Genomic DNA, 15,901 nt, shown 5'->3' with positions numbered 1-15,901 from the left:
GGGATGAACCCAAAGAGACAGGAGGTGATAAAAATGACTTAGAGTGGATCCGGTAAGATAGACGGCAAGCAGGAACCATAGGACACTCCAAGATCTCAGATTTGTCGTCGAAAGGCTGGGGTCTCGAGAGAATCACCTCACCAAGACGACCCACCAGATGAGCTGAAGGGGAGAAGAGGAATTGAAGCTGTAGCAAGGCCGGAGTAACTTGGCGAACCGGTGAACCTTCGGTGGGTTCGAGAGCAGTCCAAAATAGAGCGTGGAAACAGAGGAGGGGATGGCGATGGCAGAGCAAAGGCCCGCGGCGTCGATCTGATTCGACGCTGCCGAGAAGAGAAGTCGCAAAGGTTGTTCCAGAGAGAGAATGCTAGGGCGAACGCACTATTGAAAAATTCCAATCGAGCTCTTCTGAATACTCCTGAAATATGATAGGAATCCCTCTTAAACACTTTTTTTTTTTTTCTTTTTAACAAAAAAATTAGCTCAAACGAGCAAGGACTCTTAAACACATTATATAGCATCAAAATCAATTGTAAACGTCATCATTTAGTTGAAGACAGAGAAAAGAAAAAGAAAAAAAAAAAACTAAACCGGAGTAGTTGTGTTCAGACCGGACGGATCAATCTGAATTGCGTAATTATTGAGGAGGAGAAGTCAATGGAACACAAAACTCAAAAGTATATAAAAGTCAAAATGTCAAATTAAAACCAGCCCAGCCAACACCAAAAACGACGAACCTTTCCTCCTCCTCCTGAAACCCTAATTTCGATACCAAATCCGATCTAAGAAGAAAACCATGGAGGCCATTGATTCAGCAATCGATCCTTTCAGAGATTTCGCTAAGAGCAGTATTCGTCTCGTCCAGCGCTGTCACAAACCCGATCGCAAAGGTACGCCTAATTTTAAGACTTTTATTTTTTTTATTGGATCTGGAGAATTTCATTTTCTTTAATTTCTGTGATTTGATTTGGATTTGATTTGATTCTCAGAATTCACGAGAGTTGCTGTGCGTACTGCGATTGGATTTGTGGTGATGGGATTCGTTGGCTTCTTCGTCAAGCTCGTCTTCATCCCAATCAACAACATCATCGTTGGATCTTCTTAGGATACTTACTTTTTACCAGGTTTTTTTTTCACTTCTTCTATCTGCTTAGTGCTTAGTAATAATAGCCAAATATGTGTAATGGGTCTCGCTTTATATTTGGTTATGTTTCTTGAATTATATATTGCATTGATTCAATTTGTTCTGTGACTTCTTCTGTCCATTGCTTTTAAGGATCATTGACTATATAATAACCACATTTCTTGGTTTTTTATGATGCTCATGGATTTGTCAATGACATTAGTAGATAGAAGTTGATGTTATAGAGTAGATATTGGAAGACTTATGGAATTTAGGATGAATTTTAGCTAGTTCTTGGCTTTATTGCTTCAAAAAGATTAGAGCTTTGCTGATCTGCTATTGCCACGCTTCTGTCCACTTGTATCTTAGTTAGCTCTCTATCTTCTCTCACAGTTGAGAGTTTTGTTTGTTCTTGAATTCTTTCTCTGTGTGCTGTCATGGAGTCTCTGTTGTTACCTCTTTGCTTATTCAGTCATACTTGCGTATTACAACAATTCGGGTTGTTTTCATGCAAGAAATTCTGAAATAAACACTCATTTGTAAAAGTATCTAAAACTGTGAAATCCTTTACAGACTATGCACCGAGGAGTAGGACAAGAAGAACGGCATTGTCAGCCTCAGTGGGAAGCTCTATCCCCTGCTATGTTTTTGTAGCCAAATTTTTATGTTCTTATTATACGATTTTCACTTATATTTTTGCTCTGTTTTCATCATTTTTACGTATGCAAATTATATCGTCATCAAGGAGTATCTTTTTAAAATTTCAAATTGGGAACTCAAAGTCATCATCATCATCATCCGAACTGTTTTTTTGGTCCCAATTCTTAGAACCAACTTGCAGCCGCCTAGGTTCAAAACTCACAATCAAGACAACCACAACTTGTATTCATCCTCTTAAGTCTTTTAACCAACCAAAAAGAAAAAAGATAGATTTTGAGAAATTTCTCAGCCACAAATTCTACATTTAGGATTTTACTCTTTTAGAGTTTTAGTATATTCAAAGGCTCAATCACAAGACTAGATTCCCTATCTATAAATATAGAAGACACAAATCAAATCCTGAGGGCAAATCCGTAAATACATCACAAAACCCTTAAACTCCCCCAAGTCTCATTTTTTTTAAACGATTCATCAGGTTCACACAAAAGTCTCTTCTCTCTGTTTTTCTCTCTCTCTCTCTCTCTCTCTCTGGCTTCGTCTTTCTCCTGAACCATGGCGGCGGCAACAACACCATCATCATCTTCGATCCCCTTCTCAACAAAACCTTCCTCCTCCAAATCACCATTACCAATCTCCAGGTTCACCCTCCCATTCGCACTAAACCCCACCAAATCCTCCTCCTCCCGCCGCCGCGGTATCAAATCAACCTCCCTCTCCATCTCCGCCGTGCTCAACACAACCACCAATGTCTCAACCACAACTCCTCCATCAAAACCAACCAAACCCGAAAAAAAAAAATTCGTCTCCCGATTCGCTCCAGATCAGCCACGCAAAGGCGCTGACATCCTCGTCGAAGCTTTAGAACGTCAAGGCGTAGAAACAGTCTTCGCTTACCCAGGAGGTGCATCAATGGAGATTCACCAAGCCTTAACTCGTTCCTCCTCGATCCGTAACGTCCTTCCACGTCACGAACAAGGAGGCGTATTCGCAGCTGAAGGCTACGCTAGATCCACAGGTAAACCAGGTATCTGTATAGCAACCTCAGGTCCTGGAGCTACAAATCTCGTTAGCGGATTAGCCGATGCCTTGTTAGATAGTGTTCCTCTTGTAGCGATCACGGGTCAAGTCCCTCGTAGGATGATTGGTACTGATGCGTTTCAAGAAACTCCCATCGTTGAGGTGACGCGTTCGATTACTAAACATAACTATCTTGTGATGGATGTTGAAGATATTCCTAGGATTGTTGAGGAAGCTTTCTTTTTAGCTACTTCTGGTAGACCTGGACCTGTTTTGGTTGATGTTCCTAAAGATATCCAGCAGCAGCTTGCGATTCCTAATTGGGAACAGGCTATGAGGTTACCTGGTTATATGTCTAGGATGCCTAAACCTCCGGAAGATTCTCATTTGGAGCAGATTGTTAGGTTGATTTCTGAATCTAAGAAGCCTGTGTTGTATGTTGGTGGTGGTTGTTTGAATTCGAGTGAGGAGTTGGGTAGGTTTGTTGAACTTACTGGTATCCCTGTTGCGAGTACGTTGATGGGTCTTGGTGCTTATCCTTGTGATGATGAGTTGTCGTTGCATATGCTTGGCATGCACGGGACCGTGTATGCTAATTACTCTGTGGAGCATAGTGATCTGTTGTTGGCTTTTGGGGTGAGGTTTGATGATCGTGTCACGGGTAAGCTTGAGGCTTTTGCTAGTAGGGCGAAGATTGTTCACATTGATATTGACTCGGCTGAGATTGGGAAGAACAAGACTCCTCATGTGTCTGTGTGTGGAGATGTTAAGTTGGCTTTGCAAGGGATGAACAAGGTTCTTGAGAACCGAGCTGAGGAGCTTAAGCTTGATTTCGGGGTTTGGAGAAGTGAGTTGAACGAACAGAAACAAAAGTTCCCTCTGAGCTTCAAGACGTTTGGGGAAGCTATTCCTCCACAGTATGCGATTCAGGTCCTTGATGAGCTGACTGATGGGAGAGCCATTATAAGCACTGGTGTCGGTCAGNGCGTGTTCGCAGCTGAAGGCTACGCTAGATCCACAGGTAAACCAGGTATCTGTATAGCAACCTCAGGTCCTGGAGCTACAAATCTCGTTAGCGGATTAGCCGATGCCTTGTTAGATAGTGTTCCTCTTGTAGCGATCACGGGTCAAGTCCCTCGTAGGATGATTGGTACTGATGCGTTTCAAGAAACTCCCATCGTTGAGGTGACGCGTTCGATTACTAAACATAACTATCTTGTGATGGATGTTGAAGATATTCCTAGGATTGTTGAGGAAGCTTTCTTTTTAGCTACTTCTGGTAGACCTGGACCTGTTTTGGTTGATGTTCCTAAAGATATCCAGCAGCAGCTTGCGATTCCTAATTGGGAACAGGCTATGAGGTTACCTGGTTATATGTCTAGGATGCCTAAACCTCCGGAAGATTCTCATTTGGAGCAGATTGTTAGGTTGATTTCTGAATCTAAGAAGCCTGTGTTGTATGTTGGTGGTGGTTGTTTGAATTCGAGTGAGGAGTTGGGTAGGTTTGTTGAACTTACTGGTATCCCTGTTGCGAGTACGTTGATGGGTCTTGGTGCTTATCCTTGTGATGATGAGTTGTCGTTGCATATGCTTGGCATGCACGGGACCGTGTATGCTAATTACTCTGTGGAGCATAGTGATCTGTTGTTGGCTTTTGGGGTGAGGTTTGATGATCGTGTCACGGGTAAGCTTGAGGCTTTTGCTAGTAGGGCGAAGATTGTTCACATTGATATTGACTCGGCTGAGATTGGGAAGAACAAGACTCCTCATGTGTCTGTGTGTGGAGATGTTAAGTTGGCTTTGCAAGGGATGAACAAGGTTCTTGAGAACCGAGCTGAGGAGCTTAAGCTTGATTTCGGGGTTTGGAGAAGTGAGTTGAACGAACAGAAACAAAAGTTCCCTCTGAGCTTCAAGACGTTTGGGGAAGCTATTCCTCCACAGTATGCGATTCAGGTCCTTGATGAGCTGACTGATGGGAGAGCCATTATAAGCACTGGTGTCGGTCAGCATCAAATGTGGGCGGCGCAGTTTTACAAGTACAAAAAACCAAGGCAGTGGCTATCATCAGCAGGCCTTGGAGCTATGGGTTTTGGACTTCCCGCTGCTATTGGAGCGTCCGTTGCGAACCCTGATGCGATTGTTGTGGATATTGACGGAGATGGAAGCTTCATAATGAATGTGCAAGAGCTGGCCACTATCAGGGTAGAGAATCTCCCAGTGAAGATACTTATACTAAACAACCAGCATCTTGGCATGGTTATGCAATGGGAGGATCGGTTCTACAAAGCTAACCGAGCTCACACATATCTTGGTAACCCGGGAGCGGAGGACGAGATATTCCCGAACATGCTGCAGTTTGCATCAGCTTGCGGGATTCCAGCGGCGAGGGTGACAAAGAAAGCAGAGCTCCGAGAAGCTATCCAGAAAATGCTGGATACCCCAGGACCATACTTGTTGGATGTGATTTGTCCGCACCAAGAGCATGTGTTGCCGATGATCCCAAGTGGCGGCACTTTCAATGATGTCATAACGGAAGGAGATGGCCGGACGAAATACTGAGAGATGAAAAACTCAGAACTGTTTTACGGTCTTGTATCCATATGGTAAAAAACTTAGTTTGCAATTTCCAGTTTGTGTTTTGGTAATTTGAGTTTCTTAGTTGTTGAACTGCTCTTTTTTGGTTACCTCAGACTACTACTGCTACTGTTGTGTTTGTTTTCCTTCATATATAAATAAATAATCCGGTTCGGTTTACTGTTGTGAATGGCTCGGTTTGGTTATTGCGAATGGAGAACTGAGTGATTGAATTTAAAAGTTTTTATATCTCATACTTCTAAATTTCTAATATACTTGTTTGAACAATATAACTCGGTTCATGTCTCTCCAATCTATCAAGAAAAAGTAATTCTCAACTCTGCACTATCTCCAATGCCTGAAAAGAAAGCTTAATAAAAACATCGGCTACAAAGTCAGAAGAAAAAAAAAAAACAGAGAACTCTTATAAATTGATGTTTGAAAAATATACTTGAATTAGGTATTAGTTGATTTTTCTGATTTAGGATTCACATGATCCAAAAAAGAAATTCAGAAGCACTAATCAGACATTGGAAGTTGGAAAATAATCCAAAAAGTTTTTTGTATTTTATTATTATTATGTAGTACAAAAGCTTTTTAGTTCAAAGTTCAAACTAAAGTAATAATAAACCGAAAAGAAACTAGTTTTAAAGTTGTATTTTAATAAAAAGAAAGAAAAATAATTGTTATTTAAATTATTTTCATTTCTTGTTCCAGCATGAGGTTATGATGGCAGGATGTGGATTTTCCTTTTCTCCCTTTTATAGTCTTTAATTAATCTATTATTGTTGACAAAATTTATTAATTTATTATAGTTAGGGATTTACATATTTTAATTAGAAATTAAGATCTCCCAAAAAAAAAAATTAGCACCTTTTTGGTGATCAAATTTTGTGCCCCAGAGTATCTCTTAAAGATGATGCATTGATGCTCTCTTTATTCAATGGTTAGTCAAAAATGGAGTAACTGAATATTTTTATGTTAAATTTAGCATTAGAAGTTTATATTTTTGTTTCAATTTAATGTCGTTTTGAAAAAATTCATGCATGGGGAAAAATATGAACTTTTACTAATACAAAACCCATTTTTTGCAAGCGAAACGATATACATACCTCTCTTATTAATAAGGTAGACAATCTCAATCTCAATCTTATTAATAAGGTAGACAATCTTACTATTAAAATGGGAGACCTTTTTTTTTTCTTTTTGTGCAAAGAGGGAGACTCTTTCGCCTTTCTCAGACATTTAAAAGTAAGACTCTCACTTTCTCTCCTTTTTTTACTTTTGGCCCATTTATATACAAAATAAAATCTCTGGACTTGGGATTTTATTTTTTAGTTTTCTCACTTTTTCTTTCTATTTGATATTTGTCAATGAGAGAAAAATATTTAAAATAATTATAGGTTATATAGAAGGGTGATTTGCAAAACTAGCCACTTCTGTCTACTTGGGCCATCTGTATAGTACTGTATAATACTATTGCTGATCTCAAATTATACACGCACATCAATGAAATTGTACTTCTATAAGATTTTTTCTTTTTTGCAAACAATTGAAATGTTTTGCTTTGTAATTTTATGGATCCAAGAGACTGTTTTTCGGTAATCGAGTTTTCATGCTCTCATTCGAAAAATGTCCTGCTAATATCGGAACGACGATCAAACATTGACAATCACCAAGAAACTAGATCATGAACTTTATAGTCTTTAAAACAAAACTATTTATCTCTCAAAATATTTTTTAAGAACCACGAGGTAGTGGCATAGTGGTTCTAGTCTTAGTGCAAGAGTTGTTATGTTGGTCTAGGTCAAAGATCGATTTTACCCAAATACGTAATTGCTTAGTTTTATCCCTTTGCCCACATGGGTATGAGTCCATTGTTTACTGTCCATTTGCACACTTGGGGAACTCTGGAGATTTACACTTTTAGATATAAAATTTTCAATATATATAAAATATTATGGTCTGATATAAACAACAATCTTTATCTCATTTACAATATAATATTTTTCTTTTTCTTGTTTGTTAATTAATTATTTTGAATAAGCATAAATAAATAATAAGAATGCATGAAATCATATATAAATATATATAATTGGTAAATATTTGGGTCTTTAATGAAATAATATACGTAAAATTAGATATAAGGTAGTGATGGATCACATGATGAGAGTAACTTCCATCATCCATTGTCCCCTCTTCCTTCCCTAACACTGTCTTTTCATTCCCTTCCATTCTAAGGGCATTGTCCCTTTCTCTTTTAAATCCAACCAAACTTGGCTTCTTCTTCTTGTTTTATTTTGTCCCAATTATTAGAACTAGTTAATACTTCTATTTATGTGCAGCAATTAATAGCTAATCTATCATCAAAGATCTAATATTGTCTTTTCAAAAACATTACTTAATTAAGAATTACAGATATACAAAGGTTCATATCTACGTTGTACAAGATTAATCTTGACTATATATTCCAATCCATGATGAAGAGACCTAATTGTTAATTTAAAATAAACTGAGATATATAATATGGAAAATGAAACATTTGAAATATGTTACAAATGAAAATTTTCTCAGTATACCTACATTTCTAGAAGGTGGAAGTAGAGAGATATGAACATGCATAATAATGAACACAAAGGGATAAACATGCATAATAATGAAGCTAACTTGTGTAAGGACCACAAAATATATACACACTGAAACTAAAAAAAATCTCTGTCATAAGGATATAAACTATAAGAGACAACACAAATTATTATTAAATAGTTTGTATTGTAGAAAAGAATTAGACTGAGGTTTATTTATAATTTAAGGAAAAAAAATCTAACAAGAGGGGACAAGCAAAGATCCATCCCACATGGGATTCAGAAAATATATGAATTTGTGAAAAAGCTGAACAAAGGAAAACAACACTTGGAAAATGATGGCTCTCTTTGATCTCTTTCTCTCTCACAAACACCAATATGATTGATTCTATATAACTGATGATAAACATGTATGTATGTATATGTATGTGCATGTATGTATGATGTACATACAACATATTTATGTAGAGATACGCTGATACAATACACATTAATATCTATATCTAATATATATATATATATATGCATGTGTGTATATGTAAAAAATTGAGTATAAAGACAAATGTGAAAAGACAAATGTTAAGGTTGTGTCACAATGGGCAAGATTGCTATGTGTATTGATGTATCTTATCAGTTTCCATTATCTTCCAATTTCTTAGACACATCTCTTTCCTTCTGGTGAATTCAATTGTGATTATATATTTCTACTTTTTTCTGGTATGTACGTTGAGACACACTCATAATATTCATACACGTACGTATTCGTGACTGTACATCAAATATCTATATATATGTATGTATCTTTGTATACGCCTTCGACAATTTACTAAATTAATTGATTTTTGTTTTATACATATACATCTGCTTGGTTCCATAATATTTATGAATTATAAGAGATGAAAGTAGTATATTTTTACAGGGCATGTAAATATTATAACTACGTACAACAAGGAGATTATTTGGAATCACCAAAAAAATATTCAAAAGGCTTTACGGAGAAAAAGTAGTTCATTGAACTAGATGATCTAAAACAATGAATCTAGATGTCTTTTACTATTGGTTCTTCTTCTTAGAAAAAGTAGAATATATGAACATATAAATAATACATTAATTCAAGAAATAGGCTTAAATTTGGACGATGAGATAGTAGTAAAAGGTGAATTGAGGAAACGAATTCGATCAACTTCAGCTAAGTTTTTGGTTTAAATTAAGCTGTTTTTGAACCAAGGTAATTAACTACATTCAATCTTCTGTCTTTAGTTAGCAACTTAAATAATAAAATCAGCATATCTTTAAGTTATGTGCAACAGTGCAAGCATATATAGCAAGAGTTTAATTAGAAAGCCGAATTGGGTGAATGTTGGGCAATGGGAAGTGATATTTTGTAAGCACTAAGTAACAAAAAAGAGTAATAATAATTGAATTTGAATATGATAAAGAAAATGTAAATTCTGCGACATTAACTCTGGAGTTTGTGTATAGAGAAAGGTCTAAGAAGAAGAAGTTGAAAACAAGTGGATACTCCGACTCCTTCCCACCCTTTGTTGTCTTGTAATTCTCTCATCAATTATTTATCATTTTTAATAACATAATTAGATAAATCGATTGTAGTTTTATTTTTCTTTTGTTTTGATCCATTTGCTTCTATCTTTCATTATCAAAGGTTCCTATCATCAAAAATATGAGTCGTGGCCCCTCATGTTTCACTCCATTTTGTTACTATAATAGCTTAATGATCATATATACAGTAAAACCTCAATAAATTACTAATGTCGGGATCACAAAATTTTATTAATTATATTTATAGAGGTTTTAATTTATCGATAAATTAATAAATATTAATTTATAAAGAAATTTTTTTATTTTCATAATTTTGAATATTTTTAATTAAAAATAAGATACTTTTGTTATAATTCACACTTTTATAGAATTTTCTTAATTTATAATTTTGGCTATCGTAATAGGATTGATATCAATAGTTTAATAAATTATCCAGGTGAAAATGATAAATGTTTAGAAGTTCAGAGTTTAGAAGAAATTGATGTTACTACCTTTTATGATGAAGTCCAAAAACTATTGCGGCATCTTTAGAACCAATTACACGTAAAGAAACAATTGTCGCGTGTAGAAAACTCCACAATTTTTGGATGCAATTTGAAAAAAAAATTATGATGCAATGAAAATAATTATAGATAGGCTGCAACAAAGATGCAAATTCAAGAATAGTCAAACACCAATAAAGTTTAATTTTATATATATATAGTTTATATCATTATTAATTTATGATATTGATGAGACCATATTTTTACAAAAGATTTCAAAAAAAAAGTTTTTTATTTTTTATTTTATCGAATTTTGTTATTTTATATACCGGTCCAACTTGGGATTGAAAAAAATTATTAATTTATAACGAGTATTAATTTAAAGAGTATGAAATTATAGAGGTTCCACTAAATTATTATCAAGATCTATAAATTATAAGATATCACACTTTGCAATTTTCTGTAAAAAACGAATTTTGTTTTATTTTATTTAACGAGAACAATAATAATTCTGTTCGAAGCTGAACCAGATAAACCCGAAATAGTCATTTTCTAACTAGTTGAACTATCACACCAAATTCGTTTAGTTGTTGAAGAAATTTCAAAACTGATCTCATGAGAAGAAAAAAACCACTTGAGAGAGATTGCAACTTCAGACGCATGTAAGAAAAGTACTTTATGAAGTGCTGCACATATATATATCAATAACTAAATATTTGGCATTAGACTAGTACCCAAATTGGAATCTTGTTTACTATACTATTTCTTTATACCTACAAGTACATGTACATGTGTATTTATACACGCGTGTGAATGGAACTGTGCTTGTAATATGTAAGGTTTTTTTGTTTAAACAATATATATATATATATATATATATATATATATAAATTAAAGATCTTTATATGTTGACAATATAAAGAGATCTTTTTATATATACATCTAAAGAGCACACTAGGGTTTCATGGCCTTCATATATATAATATACGATGTTATTTGCGGCAACTACAAGGATTTATTAGATAGTCCTTCTCTAGCTAGATCTATTTTGTAGTGGATCTCTACGCATAAGAGTTCGCTCATCCTCAAATTTGGACGACTTGGCAACTCAAACACTTGGTTCTCACTTCTAACTGACTTAAAAAGTAAAACAAGATCAAACGACACAAGTACTTAACACTTACCAAGTGTATTGCTATTAATTATACGTATATAAGAATTTTATGTTTTTTTTTTTTTTTTTGAACAGCTTGTATCTTATCTTTTCTTGGATACTATTTTAATCGTGTAGTACTGTCTCATTTTATTTTATTGTATTGTGTTTCATTTTTCTTACAGTTAACATAAACACTGGACTATAAAGATCCAATGATTACATATCACAAAGAAAAAAAAACTACATCTGAATTTACGGTAATATAATCTCGACTTTCTCACTACAATACTAAATACTTATACACCTAGATTAATCCAGATCTTTTACATTTCCACGAAGATTAAATGTTAGTAAATAAAAACAGGAGACTTATAAATAAGATAATTAGTTTTCTAGTTTCTGTAAATGTACGTACGTACGCACAAACACACAATAATATTATACCCATGCAGTATTTAAATCGACCTAAGAAATTAAAGTAGATAAAATGAGCATGGTAATGCAATAATTATACCCATTATCTCCATGCATGTCTTTACGTGTGTGTTTGATTACTTATTTTCAGAAATCTCCACTGAACGAACATTTTCAAAGATGATTACAAGTTACAAACAAATAAAATGAACTATATATGTGACGTCAGCCGATTGTACTTTTTTATATTTTCCACATTCTTCTATTACGAATGTTAGTATATGTACATTATTTATTATTCACTCTATCTCTTGTTACTTATAAATCAAGTGTTTAATTAACTAACTGATCACAGTAATAAGGTTTGCTCTGTCGGTTAATTTATGTCATAGTTAGAATTAATACTCCATGTAGGATAGCATATTAGCTGATCGTTGCAGAATTGACATAGTTAATGTTGACACTGTAACTAATTATATTTGAATTGTTAGTTCATCATTCTCAACTAAAGATGGTTTTTAATATAAGTATGTGATTATCAATTCATAAACAAACAATTAAGAATGTTGTGTTCTTTTTATGTTGGCAAAGAAGAGGAAGTAAAGTAGCTGGAGACATAAATCATGTCTTATCTGAGCATATCATTGAGTAAAAAAAAAAGACTGAATATTACCAAACTCGAAAACGAAATCAAACTAAATTAATTAATCACAAAAAATAAAATAAAAATGAAAAGCAAAAGAATGTATTTTTTCAAATTATTTTCTCAAACTAATGAAAGTTTAATACATCTCTCTCAAATTTCAATTTATAATACCATATAATTAAAGAGAAACAAAGAAATACTTAAAAAAAAAAATTAAGGCCTAAACCTTTGCCTGCAAGAGTGGCAAGTGATCTCCAAGCAAGCCGTCGTATCAATCTTGGTCATTGATCTCTCCTTCAACCTCTCAGCTCTCTCCACCTCCTCCCTCGCCTTCTGCCACATCACCCTGTTCACAATCCAAAACCGTTAACAAGACCGAACCAAACCGAAATTATAATTACTACTTGAATATGGAGCTAGCTATAGCTTTAATTTACCTTGCACGAGCAAACTCAGACTGAGCCATCTCCATCTCACGGCGAGTCAACTCTCTAACCCTCTCGGCGTAAGCCTTCTCTATCGCCGCCAGCTTTATCTGCTCGGCCGCCTGCCACTTCAGCGCCTCCACACCACCACCACCACCGCTTGGATGCTCGTCCTCCGCCGTTGTGATAGAGCTGAGGCTGATGGAGAGTTTAAGGTCAAGATCGTGGTGGATCATGGATGAGGAACGATTGTGTTGGTGGTGGTGGTCAGTTGTGATAAGTGTTTGTCGTTGTTTCCTTACCACAGAAGATTCACTCGACGGTGGAGAAGGCAAAAGCTGAAGCTCTTTGTGATGATCTTGTTGTTGTTGTTCAGCCATTTTTGTATTCTTGTTTGTTTTTTTAGGCTAAAAAGGCTGCACTTCTCAATAAGTGTGGGGGTGGCAATTACCAATCACTTTATATGTAAGCTGCTTCGTGTGTCTGTCTGTGCACATATATATATTTATTTACCTATTTGTAATTTACGCTCATGCCCCCCTTTGTTCTAATCTGTTAGGTTGTTTGATAAATGGGTTTTATATATAGACAAAGGACCAAACCTCTCTCGATAATCCACTAACAAACGACCACCGTACCGCCATTATGTCAAGTGTGGTTCCATATGATATGACGAAATGATTTGATTGTACACCAATCTGTTAATTTTAACATTGGTAAAAAAACGTAAATTTTAATTCTAAGTTTATCGTGATAAATGTTGTTTTTACGTGCAAAACTATAAATTACAATTGCAACATTTTTTTTACTTTTAACATAGGAGCAATTGTAAAGTGAAAATTGTGGAGGGTAGTTTAGTAAAACGAAGATATAAATAGAAAGGAAAAAAATAGTTAAGGTGCAGAGAAAAATCTCCGTTGAAGAAAAGACAGATCGGAGATGGGATATAACGGATCACGTTATTGAGGCATGAGAGGCTTTTTGAAGAAACCTTTTCACTTTTTCATCATCTATCTCATTTTGTTATGTTATTTTGTAACTAATAACTTTGTGATTATTAATCCTTTTTTTCTTTATAGGGGATATGAAAATGTGGATGTGGGTTGTGTAATAATTGGGGATGCACGTGGGTTAATGGATTCCAAAAGCAAACTAGCTCACTATATGCTTAGTTCAATATTTTAGTCATTTAATCAAATTCTTGTCATATAACAGTTTACTCTTAAATCAATTTATTTTGTGGTGATTTAGTAGTTGAAGTATATATTATGGACACTATTAATTTTTTCTTTTATCAACCAAATATATAATTAGAAAATGACTATGAGGTTGGTTGTCCACACCGAATGATACGAATTTACAAAAAAAAATTCAGAAACTAAAGTTCTCGAAGAACGAGTAAGACAATCAGCTCTCATATTTAACGCACGCGAGTTCTTGGTAAAAGTGAAGGAAGGGTAGGAAGTTATGAGGAGACTGAAATCATCCAGCAGATTGAAAAAATGTTGTAACTCCGAATGTAGGAGGGAAGGACTATAACGAGAACACCGAGCTCCCAGGAATACTGTCATATCCTCACTATTGCCAAACCACCAACCCAAACCCACGAAAGGATCTGACACTATTAATTTGTTTCTTATGTTTTATAGTTTCATGTATAAATCTATTCTAGTTATCTGTTATTTTCCAAACTTAATTAATTTTCCTCTGTTTTTCTGTTTTAATTTATCTATTTCCTATTACATTACACTAATTATCTATTAAGTACTAACTCTTGATACAACATAAAATGTTATTTTTTTTTCAAAAAAAAAAAAAAAGGAAAAATTGCATTCTAGCACACTTTTTGAAACTTTAATATCACAATAGCACATTTTTTGTCCACAACACACTTTCTTAGATTGAATTGTCAAGAACACCCTTCAACTACACCACTTCTCTCTCAACCAATTCTTTTTATGCATACAATAATACTCAATTTTAAAAAACAAAAATACCATACTAGCCACATCTCTTGTTCAACAAACCTCACAATATTTTTTTATTTGATTTTTTATTAACAGCATTATCTTCTTCTTTTTTTTCTTTTGTTTTATAATTTTTTAATTTTTCAGATCCATCATCTTCATCTCTCTTTCTTTCTCTTTCCAATGAACATCTTTACTACCAAAAATAGGGAAACTCTAGATACTCAATTCATCTCCCTCCCTCCATGATATCATTCTAATACATGCTGTCTTACCTTCTTTTTCATATCTCTAATTTATTTTCATTCTCTAGATACAAAGCTTTGACTTGGATAAATACCAAATTATTATGAAATCCAATTTGGTTTTTAATCCTAATAAAACATTCAATCCAAATATTAAAAAAAAAATTTCACTACAAAATAAAAGGAGAAATAGGGAAAAACCATAGATCTCCCATTCATCTTCTATTGTTATCGTTCTCACTTGCTTCGTTCTCTCCACAAGGAATTTTAAGAAAGGTAACATAGGGGAATTGGTTGTTGATGGTACAAAGAAACTAACCATATGGTCACTGTTTCGTGGACATGACATGATCAATTTACATGTAAACTAACTATATCATCAATGTCTCGTGGACAACCCTTAAGAAAAACAACATATGAGAATTGGTTGTTGATGATAAAAAGAAAATAACCATATGATCATTGTCTCGTGGACATCATGTGGTCAATTTACATCTAACTAACTATATGACCATTGTCTCGTGGACAACCTTTTAAAAAAACAACATATGAGAATTGATTGTTGATGCCACAAAGAAACTAACCATATGGTCACTGTCTCGTGGACATCACATGGTCAATTTACATGTAAACTAACCATATGGTCATTATTTTGTGGACGTTATTGGTTTTGAGGATTAAGGGGAGACGAATTAGACATGAACAAAATCCAGAAAACGAAATCAAAATGTAGAACAAAACCCAGAAAACAAATTGAACTCACATTATATAAGCAAAGCTTCTAGATCTTCTTTCATGAAGACTGTATAAAAAAAAAAAGGAAGCATGAGTGCAATTTCCTTTCCGTTGACAAAAAAATAGAGAAATAACAACAACAATACACCTAAATCAGATATGAGGAGCTCTCTGATCGGTAACATGATTTATTAAAGTTGAGTTGCACAGAATATTATTATTCGATGTAACTTGCAGTAAAAATTATGTGGTAAAAACAGCAGTTTGATGTAATGAATAGGTTTTTAGGGGATATGATGAGGTTAAAATTGT

General features: G+C 34.4%; 3 protein-coding genes across 4 annotated transcripts; 2 read left to right on the top strand and 1 right to left on the bottom strand.

The window, feature by feature from the left end:
• LOC109126174 (protein transport protein Sec61 subunit gamma-3-like) lies at positions 670–1,891 on the top strand. The gene is made up of 3 exons (XM_019229267.1): positions 670–890; positions 990–1,124; positions 1,697–1,891. Exons 1-2 carry the CDS (start codon positions 797–799, stop codon positions 1,103–1,105), a joined length of 210 nt encoding a protein of 69 aa, XP_019084812.1. The 5' UTR covers positions 670–796; the 3' UTR covers positions 1,106–1,124; positions 1,697–1,891.
• Positions 2,245–5,564, top strand: LOC104711352 (acetolactate synthase, chloroplastic-like). Of its 2 annotated transcripts, none has more exons than XM_010428051.2 (2): positions 2,245–2,780; positions 3,804–5,564. In XM_010428051.2, exons 1-2 carry the CDS (start codon positions 2,336–2,338, stop codon positions 5,357–5,359), a joined length of 2,001 nt encoding a protein of 666 aa, XP_010426353.1. In that variant the 5' UTR covers positions 2,245–2,335; the 3' UTR covers positions 5,360–5,564. The 2 variants fall into 2 exon arrangements, with proteins under 2 accessions (XP_010426353.1, XP_019084811.1); XM_019229266.1 differs by having other exon boundaries at positions 2,245–3,773; positions 4,797–5,564.
• LOC104711351 (protein SHOOT GRAVITROPISM 5-like) lies at positions 12,301–13,162 on the bottom strand. Its single transcript, XM_010428050.2, has 2 exons — positions 12,655–13,162; positions 12,301–12,563 (listed from the first exon to the last, which is right to left on the bottom strand). The coding sequence occupies exons 1-2, from the start codon at positions 13,020–13,022 to the stop codon at positions 12,431–12,433; spliced, it is 501 nt and encodes a 166-aa protein (XP_010426352.1). The 5' UTR covers positions 13,023–13,162; the 3' UTR covers positions 12,301–12,430.

This window comes from Camelina sativa, chromosome 9 (genome assembly GCF_000633955.1).
Source record: "Camelina sativa cultivar DH55 chromosome 9, Cs, whole genome shotgun sequence".
Lineage (NCBI taxonomy): Eukaryota > Viridiplantae > Streptophyta > Magnoliopsida > Brassicales > Brassicaceae > Camelina > Camelina sativa.
This window is presented reverse-complemented; position numbering and strand designations above follow the sequence as displayed.

Coding starts and splice junctions, on each gene's coding strand:
- LOC109126174 (XM_019229267.1), top strand. CDS start 797: ATGGAGGCCATTGATTCAGCAATCGATCCTTTCAGAGATTTCGCTAAG. Junction 891..989: donor TCACAAACCCGATCGCAAAG/GTACGCCTAATT, acceptor TTTGATTCTCAG/AATTCACGAGAGTTGCTGTG.
- LOC104711352 (XM_010428051.2), top strand. CDS start 2,336: ATGGCGGCGGCAACAACACCATCATCATCTTCGATCCCCTTCTCAACA. Junction 2,781..3,803: donor AGGCGTATTCGCAGCTGAAG/GCTACGCTAGAT, acceptor TCGCAGCTGAAG/GCTACGCTAGATCCACAGGT.
- LOC104711351 (XM_010428050.2), bottom strand. CDS start 13,022: ATGGCTGAACAACAACAACAAGATCATCACAAAGAGCTTCAGCTTTTG. Junction 12,564..12,654: donor TCTGAGTTTGCTCGTGCAAG/GTAAATTAAAGC, acceptor GATTGTGAACAG/GGTGATGTGGCAGAAGGCGA.